The sequence below is a fragment of the Mesoplodon bidens genome, assembly GCF_964165515.1.
Source record: "Mesoplodon bidens genome assembly, chromosome: 3".
Taxonomy (NCBI): domain Eukaryota; kingdom Metazoa; phylum Chordata; class Mammalia; order Artiodactyla; family Ziphiidae; genus Mesoplodon; species Mesoplodon bidens.
Window position 1 is genome coordinate 42,683,011 of NC_138178.1, and position 12,555 is coordinate 42,695,565.

The window sequence follows — 12,555 nt, forward strand, 5'->3', positions numbered from 1 at the left end:
TATTTTGGCTGCCCAGGCCCATCCTAGCTTACTCTGACCTCTCTGCTTTCAGGAAGGCCAATCACTCCTGCTCTCACACACAGAGGAAAGTAGAAAAACTTCTCTCTTACTCTGAGGGTATGATCCCATGATCCTGAGCAAAAGGCAGTCCCATCAGGGGAAACTCGTAGAGTACTAACACGGTTTTCATGTCCAAACAAGATGGAGACTCGGGATCCCTTGAGGACATCCCAGACGTTGATGGTATAATCGTTGTATCCAGCAAACAGCAGGCGACCTTAAAGCAGGAGGATATGATGGTTATGAAACCAGTTCCTTCCTTCTTGTTTTTCTTTTCATGACTCTCACTCATGCACTCGCTCATTCATTCATTCATTTATTCATTTAATAAACAGTGATTTAGTGCCCATTATGTGCCAGGCACTGTGCTTTGCCCTGGGGATTCAAAGAGGAGAAAGCACAGTTGCTGGCCCCTGTGGAGGGTGGTGGTGGGCAGGCTGACCCATAAATCATTGCAGCACCCTGTGGTAAGGGCTGTCATGGAAGTGCTCAGCTATGTGTGAAGTGTTATGTGATCATAGAGGAAGGGGGATCAAGAAGGGCACTACAGGGGACTTCCCTGGTGGCGCAGTGGTTAAGAATCTGCCTGCCAATGCAGGGGACACGGGTTCCAGCCCTGGTCTGGGAAGATCTCACATGCCACGGAGCAACTAAGCCCATGTGCCGCAACTACTGAGCCTGCGCACCTAGAGCCCGTGCTCCACAACAAGAGAAGCCTGCGCACCACAATGAAGAGTAGCCCCTGCTCGATGCAACTAGAGAAAGCCCATGCACAGCAACAAAGACCCAACACAACCAAAAATAAATAATTAAATTAAATTAAATTAAATTAAAAATATTTTTAAAAAGGGCACTACAGGGAAAGCAACACTTGAGCTGGCCTTTGAGGGCTGAATAGGAGTTTGCAATGCAGACAAGGAAGGGAAAAGACGTTCCAGTAGCAGCATGCATGCACAAAGGCACAGCTACACAACCGGGGGGTGTCTGGGAAAACCGAATGGTCCAGTGACCCAGCATACGAGTGCTGCCTTAACTTTCACAGGCAGCCTCCCCAGCTGTGAGGGCAGAGGTGCCATGAGCTTCGGGGAATTAAGAAAGGGACTCTTGCTTCACTCCCCCCCACCCCACCTCTGAAAAAAAAGGTCCCTTTTCAGGTGTGAAAGGAAAATGGAAGGCTGGAGAGGAAATGCCTAAAGGCGCAGATGGAGTTTTGATACATCATTGTTTTGAAGAAGAACATAAGGTGGGCCCAGCCTTCATTTCCCGTGGAGCGAACTGGGCTGGGGAGGCTGCTTCAGGCAGGGCAAAGCAGGCTGTCAAAAATGCAGTGGAGGAAAACTGGTGCAAAAGTAGACTCTTTAGCACATGGACCCATAGGAAGTTTAGCTAGGAGGGGAAGCTTGGCAGAGCTGGGTTTCATTGAAGTCCTGTTTTACAGTCCCGGGAAAGTTTCTGAAATAAAATCTTACCACTGAGGGAGAAGTCCACGCTGGAAGCTCCAAAGATGATACTCTCTTTGGAATAGATGGCAACCTCCCTGTCTGCCCGGAGGTCGTAGAGGCGACACTGGGGTGACAAAGAAGACAAAGAGGCACTTGTTTCTGGATCCTGTTTAGTGCATTGATGGCCACAGAGCTACAGGCAGGTGCCAGTGGCTTGTGTAGTTTTTGTTTTTTTTGTTTTTTTTTTGGCTTGTGTAGTTTGAGGGATAAGGGAAAAAACCTCTTTCATTTTCTCTCCTAGTATTTTCTCCCTCAATCCCGATTCCTATCAATCTCCAGGGATTACTGAGATTCAAAGAAACAGCAAATACAGATTTCTTTAGGTACAAAAACAAAAATGAAAGCCCTCTCTTTTTTTCTGACAAAGAATATGTGTTCACTGCAGAAAATTCAGGAAAACTCAGAAATGCATAAAGGAGGAAATAAAAGTCACCCCCAATCCTGGAGGTATTTACTAACATCTGGACTATTTCCTTCAGTCTTAATCTATTTTATGTGTGGATTTAAATGGGGAGGATGTTTCATTATTGCTTCTATTAGCATTACGTTGTGAGCATTTTCCCATATCATTAAATAATCTTAAAAAAACAGGAGTAATATGGTTGTTATATTCCTCATGTGGATATATCAGAATCTACTTAGCCATACCCTGCTAAGTGTTTGATTATGTCTGATTTTTCTCTTTTACAAATAAAATTATGGGGAAGCCATGATCCTTCTTCTATAAAAATCTTTATATGCATCTCTGATATTTTTCTTAGAATAGCTAAAAAACAGAATCCTTAGAATAGAATTGTTCCCAAGAAATAGCATGGCTGGATTAAAGGGTAGGGAAGTTTTGAAAGCTCTTGAATTTTCCCAAATGTATGCCCTTAAATTTTGTTAAATATTTTTTGAAATACAGGTTTTAAATTTTCATTATTATCAAACCCTCAATCTATTCCCCTGTAATTTCTTCCATGATAGCAAATTAGAGTACAATTCATTATTTAATAAGATATTTGCTATCTTGAGGGCACAGGAGGATATTTTTTTTCTCCTGAAATATAGGTCAACATAATTTGATAATTAGTATCAAAAACCTTAAAACTAGGCTGATTTTTAACTCAACAAGTTCATGTCTGAGAATTAATTCTAAGGAAATGATAAGAGAAGTACCAAAAATATTTGCTTATAGCAGTGTTTTTAACAGGAAAAAAAACCTTGGAAAAAACCTAATGACCCCAAACTTGAAGACTGGTTAAGTAAATGATGGCATATCCATAACATGGAAAACTATTTAATCATTAAGAAAATATAATGTGGGAGAAAAATATGTATTGGCATGGGAAAATGTTCACAATCTATTGCTAAGTGAAAAAAGGAAATTATAAGCATGTTGTTTTAAAACTAAAAAGACAGAAAGGAATTCACCGAACTGTGATTTTTCTTGGGTATAATGATTAACATAATTTAGTGTTTTCCCCCAAGTTTTCTTTTTTTTTTTTTTTTTTGGCTGTGCCGTGCAGCATGTGGGATTTTATTTCCCTGACCAGGGATTGAACCCGCGCCCCCTGCAGTGGAAACTCGGAGTCTTTTTTTTTTTTTTTTTTTTCCCCCAAGTTTTCTTTATTGAAGTCACATCAGTTCTGTAATCAGGAAAAAAGTTATTTTTGAAAATTAGGTCAGCATATCTCTCCTTTGGATAGGAGAAGCTCTCAATAACTTAGAAACATACCGTAGCATCATCTGATCCCGAAGCAAAGGCATCTCCGCTCGGGTAGTATCTGCAGAGAGAAAGTGTGGGGAGAAAGCACTTAGAGTGGTGATTCCCAATCCTGGGTGCCCATCAGAAGCATCTGGGAAGGCTGTCCCATGCTGGTCCCCCAGACTTCTAGGGATACACAGACCACTCATTACAGAGGCCAGAAAGGGAGGCTCATCTGGAAGGTCCCACTGACCTACCTAATTTTCTTCTCTGTAAACAGGGGACAGTGACACTGGCCTTGCAGAGTATTGGTGAGGAGTAAATGAGATAATATGTATATCTGTACCAGACACTGAACACAGGCAGGTCCCCTGTATCCTTGCTTCCCCTTGATCATATACCCCATTCCCAAGACTTGGCCAGAGCTAAGGGATAAGACAGTGGTTATAAACACAGACACTGCAGTCAGATATACAGAGCCATGGGAAGCTGTCTGCACTGACCACTCACTACATGGGATACTTCTGGCAAGTGCCTTCACCTGGCCCAGCCTCAGTTTCTTCATCTGAAAAGTGAGGAGGATAAAGCACATTTCCTGCTGTAAAGACTGAATAAGACAGTGACAAAGCGAGAGAGGGGCATGGACATATATACACTACTAAACATAAGGTAGATAGCTAGTGGGAAGCAGCCGCATAGCACAGGGAGATCAGCTCGGTGCTTTGTGACCGCCTGGAGGGGTGGGATAGGGAGGGCGGGAGGGAGGGAGACGCAAGAGGGAAGAGATATGGGAACAGATGTATATGTATAACTGATTCACTGTGTTATAAAGCAGAAACTAACACACCATTGTAAAGCAATTATACTCCAATAAAGATGTTTAAAAAAGATTAAAAAAATTTTAAAAAAAGACTGAATAAGACAGTATATGTATTATACAAAGAACGTGGCATGGTGCCAAATAAAAAGCATGCAGTAACTAATGATTATTACTGTTATGGTCATCCTCTCCTCTAATCAGGCCTTCAAGGACTTCCCTGGTGGTCCAGTGGGTAAGACTCCGCACTCCCAGTGCAGGGGGCCTGGGTTTGATCCCTGGTCGGGGAACTAGATCCCGCGTGCATGCCACACGCCGCAACGAAGATCCCATGTGCTGCAACTAAGACCTGGCACAGCCAAAATAAATAAATATCTAAAAAGAAAAATAATCAGGCCTTCTGGAGAGAGGGCAGCCTAAGTAGAGACCTGGTGGATATTAGAAGAAGAGGGTTCTGGGTAGAGGGAACAGCATGGGTGAGAGAATGTGCATGTTTAAGCTGTTATTTCATGAATATATAGGGATTTAATTTAGTTTTGTGGCTTTATATTCTATCCTGTATCTTAAAAACCTCATTTACTATCTGTAGTAATTTCTCAATTGATTTCCTTGGATTTTCTGGGTAATTACTGCACATTTGCAAAAAGTGATCTTTTTTTTACCGTTTTCCTTTCCTACATTTGAGGTCAAAGAGCTAGAAAATTCTCATTAATATTTCTACCACTAAGGTAATTAAGTATTCTTATTGTGTTCTGGCTTTTTAAAATTATTATTATTTTATTTATTTATTTTTGGCTGTGCTGGGTCTTCACTGCTGCACGTGGACTCTTCTCTGGTTGCAGTGCATGGGCTTCTCATTGCGGTGGCTTTTCTTGTTGCACAGCACGGGCTCTATGCGTGCAGGCTTCAGTAGTTGTGGCACACGGGCTCAGTAGTTGTGGCTCATGGGCTCTAGAGCACAGGCTCAGTAGCTGTGGCGCATGGGCTTCGTTACTCCGCAGCCTGTGGGATCTTCCCAGACCAGGGCTCAAACCCGTGTCCCCTGAATTGGCAGGCGGATTCTTAACCACTGCACCACCAGGGAAGCCCTGTGTTCTGGCTTTTAAGGGGAATAAGTCTAGTGCTTTCCTCTAAGTATAAAGATTCTTCAGTGATTATACTTTAAATGCTGTCCTGACAGTGCCAGCTTCTAAATATATATGTCAAGTCCTGACCTCTCTCTTGGAATCCGGTTCACAGCTCCTGCTACCTACTTGACATTCCCACTTGGTCGTATAACAGCATCTCAGACTTAGCTAGCCCAAGACAGAGCTCCAGAATTCATGTGCAAACACTGCCTTCTCCCTGCACTGCTTCCAACCCTCCCTGTCTTAGCAAATGGATCAGTGCTTACTGCCCCTTATAAAAGATTCAGGTTCCCTAAGCTCAGGGCTCTTCTCCTGTAATGCAGCCCTTTGCCTGGGCAGGTGTCATTTGGCCCTTTTCATGTGACCCTGTAGAATTGGGGCTTAGGTAACCAGCACAAAAATGCTGATACCCCAGCTACTGCCATCACTATGAGTAACCAACTATCCTTCATCTCTAACCCAGGAGTCTCATGCCTTCTAGCAGCATCCACGAATCTGTGGCAGCCTTACTTCATAGCTTGCAGCTAGGGTAAAATCTCAAATCCTTCCCAATTCTAGACATTTCTGTCCTCCCTGTGTGCCTTCTTTAGTTTCAGCCACCATCATTTCATTCTCAGACTCACACAACAACCTTCTAACTGGCCGTCATACTTCCATTCTTGCTCCCCTACAATCCATTCTCCATACAGCATCCAGAGCGATCTTTTAAAGGCAAAACATGGATCATGCTAGCCACCTCCCCAACTCAGGACTCGCTAGTGGTGACCTGGCCTTTTGTTAGGTCCCTGAACATCTCACCTCCCTGATCTTCCCCCAGCTCTTTGCAAGCCTGGCTCCTTCATTATCCTGGTCTCAATTTAAACATCAATTTCTCAGAGAGGCCTTGACCATTCAAAGAAATAACCCATCTTACCACAGTTCCCTGTTTTACTTTTTCTTAGCACTTAGCAGTACTTAAATAGCACATTTATCTGTGCTTTGTCTTCCATAGGACAGGAGAGATGTTGTCTTGTTCAAAACAGTACTCCCAGTTTCTGGAATAATGTCTAGCAGATAAGGACTTAATAAACATTTGTTGAGTGAATGAATGAGAAACACTGACTTGACCTAGACAGGATAATATCCATTGCCCCTAGTGCAATTATATTAAAATTCTCCAAGAAATCGGGAGTGCTGTTCAGTCCCACCACAAATCAGCCATTATTGCTGGAAAAGCCTCTCTCAGCCAAGTAACTTGAGCCTAGAGGCTAAGCGCTAGCCCAGGCCGGGGAACACTGGGAGGACAGAGGAGCAACGTGAACATTTCACTCACTGACCGGACGCTGTTGATGTCAGATTCGTGTGTTTCAAAGGCCTGCACGCACTGTCCGGAGCGCATGTCCCACACCATGGCTTTCTTGTCACATCCCTACAAACGGAAAGTTACCCAGAGTTATGTACAATGCAAGGAATGTCTACAGACAGGCATGAGTTCTGGTTATGTCACAGAGACCTTTTAGTTCCCATTAGTAAATGGCTGACAATATGCTTTTCTGGCACTAGCTTTACCTAAAGCCACTTTCCTCAACTGATAAGCCCTCACACGGCCAGAGTGAGGTCTTGGGGTCAGGGTGACGAGCAAGGGAAGGCACCCAGCCCCCTTTTAAGCATGTTTTCTTCTCTCCCACCTTTCTGAGGGGCTGCAAACTCTCCAGAGCCTCCTTCTCCCCTTCCTCCTGGGCATGTCTCTTCACTTTTCCCTCCCTTTCCCCCTCCTCTTTATCTCTGCCACTATAAGCCCAGAGGGGAGGAGGGCAGGTGGACAGTGGGTGTGGTGGGACCTCCCAGCTTTGTCTCAGGTGTGTGGGGCAGCCTGAGCACAGGTGGAGAGCCGGGTGCCCCTGGGCCAGCTGCACCCCAGCAGCCTAGTCAGGGTGTTGCCTGCAGTCAGCTGGGTGGCTCAGGCAAGTCACCTCCCTGGACTTCTGCCTCAACCCCTGTAAAGTGAACCTTGTCTGGGTTGCTACCATGACCCAGAGAATCATAAACACTAGGCTTTCACATACTATCCTGCTTCCGGGAGCATTTTCATAAATTCCTGCAGAGCTTTCTGTGATCAAGCATGAGCAGTATAATTAGACTCTCAAAGGTCAAACAGAAGGAGTAATGGATTAAAATTAGTGTCCAAGTTGTTGGTTTCAACTCAGAGGAAAGGATGGATGAGGTGCCATAACTGATGTCTCAGAAAGACCTGCTATGGGAGTTGAGTACTCCAAGCATCTTTACTGAGATTGTGGACAAAGGAATCAGCGAGTCTCTTCAAATCATTACAGGACCCTAAATCAGATGGAGTTTAATACTCTGAAAGAGACAATACAATCCACAGTGATATCAACAATTTGAAAAAACAGTGTAGTTGAGTAGGGATAAATACAGTTATACAAAGACACAAGAATGAAATGTACACAGATAGGGCCAAACACCCAAGAAGAAAATCAGGGTCCCTGCCAACTAGAGGCCTCACAGCCCTCACCTGAGGCCCAGGACTAAGATGTGGGCAGCTCGGAGCAAACATCATTAGATAGCGTTTGCATCTCTGTCCTCTCTCATCACTGTCTCCTGAGCGAGATGAGACAGGACCCAGGGGTCAGGCCAGCCACCTCAGTTCTCCATTCTTATTCCCAGGTGTCCATAGAAATACGTGCCTCTCTGCATAACATACTGTAAACTCTTCCCTCTACTGCTCACAATATCCTGGGGAAGGTGGGGGGCAAATGCTATCGTGCCTTATGCCCAATTTACAGAGGATGAAATGTAGAGTCAGGTAGCAAACGTGGGTCCCAGGTGTCCTGGCTCCTCATCTGGTGCTCCTAAGCCATGGTGGCCTGCCTGTCCGACTCGTAGCCTTCAGATACACTGCTCCCTGTGCCTGAGAGTGGGAGGGGCTGGTGACTGGCAGGGGTGGGGCGGGAGAGTGTCCCACCAGTGTCAAAGCTCTGATCACACCACGGCGATGCCTTGCCACCACTGCCACCTGAGCGTCCTGGTGCCTAGTGACTGTCTCTAAAGCTCTCAGATGCTAACTCTCTGCTACTTCTTTAAGGAATCTCAGCCCCATCCAGGGAAGTGTCCAGCCTAGTCCCACAAATTAACAGGAAGTGCCACCATGAGCCTCCCTAGTGGACAAAGGACCCCCCGGAGATCTTCCTTGGGTCTTTACCCCAGACACGAAGGTGTTCCCGGTTTCTGAGGGAGCCAGGTCCAAGCAGAGCACGTCGGCCCCGTGCCCATGGAAGCTCTGCAGCAGCTGCCCGCTCTCCACGTCCCACAGGGCACACGTGCCATCGCCACTCGCTGTCAGGATCTGCCGCAGGAAAGGACAGGAAGGGTGTGGCTGTCATTAATGTCCCTGTCAGGGGAAGCCAAGCAGATGCTTACAGTTCCACGGGGAAGAGGAGGCTCCTTACACACGCACACGCACACACACACACACACACACACACACACCTGCTAAATCTGGACTCAAGCACAGAACTCTTTCTCTGGTACTGAGAAAGAAACAGTTCATTTTTGACACCCTCGCTGTCCTTGAGCTGTTTATGTGCCTGTCCTCCTGCAGAGTATGAAACCCAGAGGTCTCCCTGCGGTACCTGCGGGGCTCTATACCTGCCTGGCACGTAGGAAGTGCTCTGTGAACGTTTGCTTAACAGAACCTCAAGCGGCTCCCACAAGCAGCCAAGCCCAGCGTTGTGCTTCCCAGACATTAATGTGCAACCCCACACTCAGCTGCTAATAGAGAGCCTGGGGTGGGGCCTGAGATTCTGTATTTCCCACGAACTCCCAGGTGATGCTGACGCTGCTTGCCGGGACCCACCTGGAGCAGGATTTTGCTAAACACATTCTCCTGTAGCTGGATCACCCAGAGGCTCCCTGGGCCACTGAGTGGTGCTGACAGACACACAGGGCCCACCAGCATCTGCCGTGTGCTGACCACGTCCAGGCCCTCCACTAGGCGTCAGGGTTTGCAGAAAGACTGTGTCTTGGTCTCTGCTCTCCTGGAACCTGGTTAACAGGATTGTCAGGAAGGACTGAAACCCACCAAAATCCCTGTCCCTACGTTAATCAATTCCAGGGCCAGGCACACTTCCCGGTGCTGCGTTAGACAATACTGAGAAGCCAAGTAAAAATAACCTAGCTGCCCGCTCCAGGAAATAACTGCTCCTGCAAGATAAAACTGAACCAGGGCTTCCCTGGTGGCGCAGTGGTTGAGAGTCTGCCTGCCAATGCAGGGGACGTGGGTTTGTGTCCCGGTCCGGGAAGATCCCACATGCCGCGGAGCGCCTGGGCCCGTGAGCCACGGCCGCTGAGCCTGCGCGTCCAGAGCCTGTGCTCCGCAACGGGAGAGGCCACAACAGTGAGAGGCCCGTGTACCGAAAACAAACAAACTGTGAACCAACTAAGCTTACTTATCAAGACTAATAGCTTTGTAAAAAATTAATGAAACAGAAGCCTCAATTAAATACAGTGGGAGACCAGACGGGGGAGCTCTCATGTCCTGTGATGATAGAGACCAACAGGAAGAAGACAGACTTCTCTTCTTTCCTGGCAAGGATTCAGCCAATGAAAAGCAATGGACTCGAGCTTCCCTGGTGGCGCAGTGGTTAAGAATCCACCTCCCAATGCAGAGGACACAGGTTCGATCCCTGGTCCGGGAAGATCCCACATGCATGGAGCAACTAAGCCCATGCACCACGACTACTGAGCCTGTGCACTAGAGCCTGCAAGTCACAACTACTGAGCCCACGAGCCTAGAGCTGGTGCTCCGCAACAAGAGAAGCCACCGCAATGAGAAGCTCACGCACCACAATGAAGAGTAGTCCCCGCTCACCACAACTAGAGAAAGCCCACGTGCAGCAACAAAGACCCAACACAGCCAAAAATAAATAAATTAATTAAATTTTAAAAAGAAAAGCCATGAACTCTGTTTAATCCTCCCAACTTCCTTTTCCACTCTGTAAAAGGGTCCTCCTTGCCTTGCTGTGTGGGGACTTGCACATGCCTCGCCATGGTCCACTCACTATGGTTGCAGGCAAAAAAAGCGCAGGGACAGCAGCTTGCTCACCAGCTCTTTCTGGAAGCCTCGCCGGTTTCCTCCACGACCGCTGCCAAGGTGTGTGCCCTCCCATTTTAAGGTGGGTCTTTTAAGGTGGAAAACTAGTTATGACATAATAGCTTAGGGTTGGTAAACCCAGCGAGGTAAGGGTCTTAAAGCAAGTCCTGGTGAGCAAGCTGTTGACCTGAAACAAACAGACTGCCAGGTATTTCTCCAGCAAAGATGGGTTTATTCAGGATCAGCAGAGAACTGCGATTCAGGGTCTGCAACCATGGCGAGGTTGGACCACGCACCCTGGACCCTGAAACCCTCTCAGGACCCTTCCCCAGTTTCTTCATTTTGAGAAGGTATAGCGATTCTGTCAAGTTGGGGTTCTCCCTTGCTGCAGTAGGTCTAATAAACTTAGCATTGCTGGGTGGCAGGTGTTCCTGATGGTTTTGGCAGACAAGACAATGATCACTTACGATAGAGTGAGAAGTGCTGAGATACAGGTAGGTCTGTGAGAGGGACACCAAACCCACTTTGGCAACATGTGAGCTGATCTCAGAGGAGGAGTGAGAGCTGGCCACTCACTAAGGAAGGGGAGGAGAGCAGAGCGAGCTGAGGTGAAGGCGCACCTGTGCAGTGAATGAAAGGTGTGCCTGGGTACAGAGTGAGGACTTTAGCCCGTAGGCACGAGGGACCTGTGGAAAGCTTCTGAGCAGAACGACCAAATCAAGGGTATATTTTAGGAAAATCTGTCTGAGGTCAGTGCAGCTGTCCCTCAAGCAGACTCTGGATAGTTTCAAGTACAAAGGCTGGCCCATGCATGAAGAAGAACACTGGGGTGCCTGGGGAAAGGCGTGGCGGCCAGAACTAGGGTTTTAAATTTTGTTGCTGCCAGTGTGTGTGAGGCTTGGGCTCTAGTGCAATTGGGAGAAAGGCAGTGGGGATCCAGCGCTCAAGGCCTCAAAGACCCAGCTGATGGTATCGCAGAGCCCTGGAGCCAGCATGGTTCTGAGCAGCCATGGGGGGACCCACAAGGGTTAAGCCCTGGCAAGCAGAGCCTCCCTACGCCCCACCTTCCTGCTGCTCACAGGGGCTGGACAAGGTGATAAGACAGTGTGGGAAGGGGCTCTTGCAGTGTAAGTGCCCACAACAGAGCCCTCTGTGGGTGGAGATTACTGATGGCTGAGGAAAGAAAACAGGAAGTAGGCCTTACAGGACTGCCAGCACTCAGTGTACCCACTGACTGTGCTGCACCTCTAGTTTCCACGTGCTGGTGGTCTCCTCTCATCCTCTCCCTCCTTCCCCCTCTCTTGCCTTCCCTCTCGCATGCTAGGCCTAGCACTTGTAAAAGAATCTTCTTTTTCTTGCAGGGAGGGGACATATTACAAGGAAAGAATCCATTCCCACCGTGGCCTTGCACCTGCTGGCCACACCGTCTTGGGAGTGGGTTCCTGCCAGCAGTCTGGGAGGCCTAGGATCTTCTTGCAGCCAGGAGAGGCCCCTCCGTGCAGAAAGAGCTGGCTGAGTTCCGGAGTTCTCAGGCTTCTTGGGTGTGGGCCCCAAGGCCCTCCTCAAAGCCCCCACTTGCAGGCAGCTCTCAAATTTGGAGACTCTCCAGGCTGCAAAGCCCATGCAGCTGCCCATGGGACTCCCTCTGGCCTCGACTTCCCTTAATAGGCCTGTGTACATCTGACAAGAGGACTCAGGCCGGTAAAAGCAGCTTAGGAACACACAAGACTTGGACCGTGTCTTAATTTGAGAACTTGTATTTTGTGATGTGCTACAATTCCCTCCAATCTCTGCTGGCCACACCCACTAGTGGATGTTCCACCCCAGTCCTGTCCTAACATTTGCAAGAGGGCCAGTAAATGCCAATCTTTTTTGGGACATCAGGTCCAAACAAATGACTGCCTGAAATGAGTCCCTCGGTCTAGCTCTTTAATGGGAATTTTCCACACCATACTCTTTCAGTCAAAGAAATGAATAGTTTTTAAAAGTTAACAGTAAATTCTTAATATTTAAAAAATATTTTAAATATTTGTGATCTTCATTACAATGTAAGTAAAAATAAATTTTATAAACCAAACATTCATTATGATAAATGCACTAAACAGATCCTCTAACTCATTGTCATTCACTTATTCTGGAATGTAGAGAATCTGTAGGTCTTATACCAGCTTCTTGAGGTTTTTGTTTTTCATCTTAGATCCCAGAGCTGGAAGGAAGCTTAGTTCATGAGTTCACTGGTACCCAAACTAGGCTATGCATCTGAATCACCCATG

The 12,555-nt window shown here is 47.1% G+C and overlaps 1 protein-coding gene across 3 annotated transcripts in view; it reads right to left on the bottom strand.

Moving 5' to 3' along the window:
• Positions 1 to 12,555, bottom strand: part of GNB5 (G protein subunit beta 5) — a 47,575-nt gene that overhangs the window by 7,911 nt on the left and 27,109 nt on the right. For all 3 annotated transcript variants that reach the window (XR_014015331.1, XR_014015332.1, XM_081227969.1), the window contains exons 6-10: positions 8,393 to 8,536; positions 6,510 to 6,601; positions 3,280 to 3,328; positions 1,530 to 1,626; positions 111 to 277 (exon numbers count right to left, since the gene is read on the bottom strand). Coding sequence is in view for 1 of the 3 variants with exons in the window: in XM_081227969.1 (XP_081084095.1) it covers positions 111 to 277; positions 1,530 to 1,626; positions 3,280 to 3,328; positions 6,510 to 6,601; positions 8,393 to 8,536 (549 nt within the window). In the remaining 2 variants the exon portion in view is untranslated. The remainder of the gene's footprint in view (positions 1 to 110; positions 278 to 1,529; positions 1,627 to 3,279; positions 3,329 to 6,509; positions 6,602 to 8,392; positions 8,537 to 12,555) is intronic.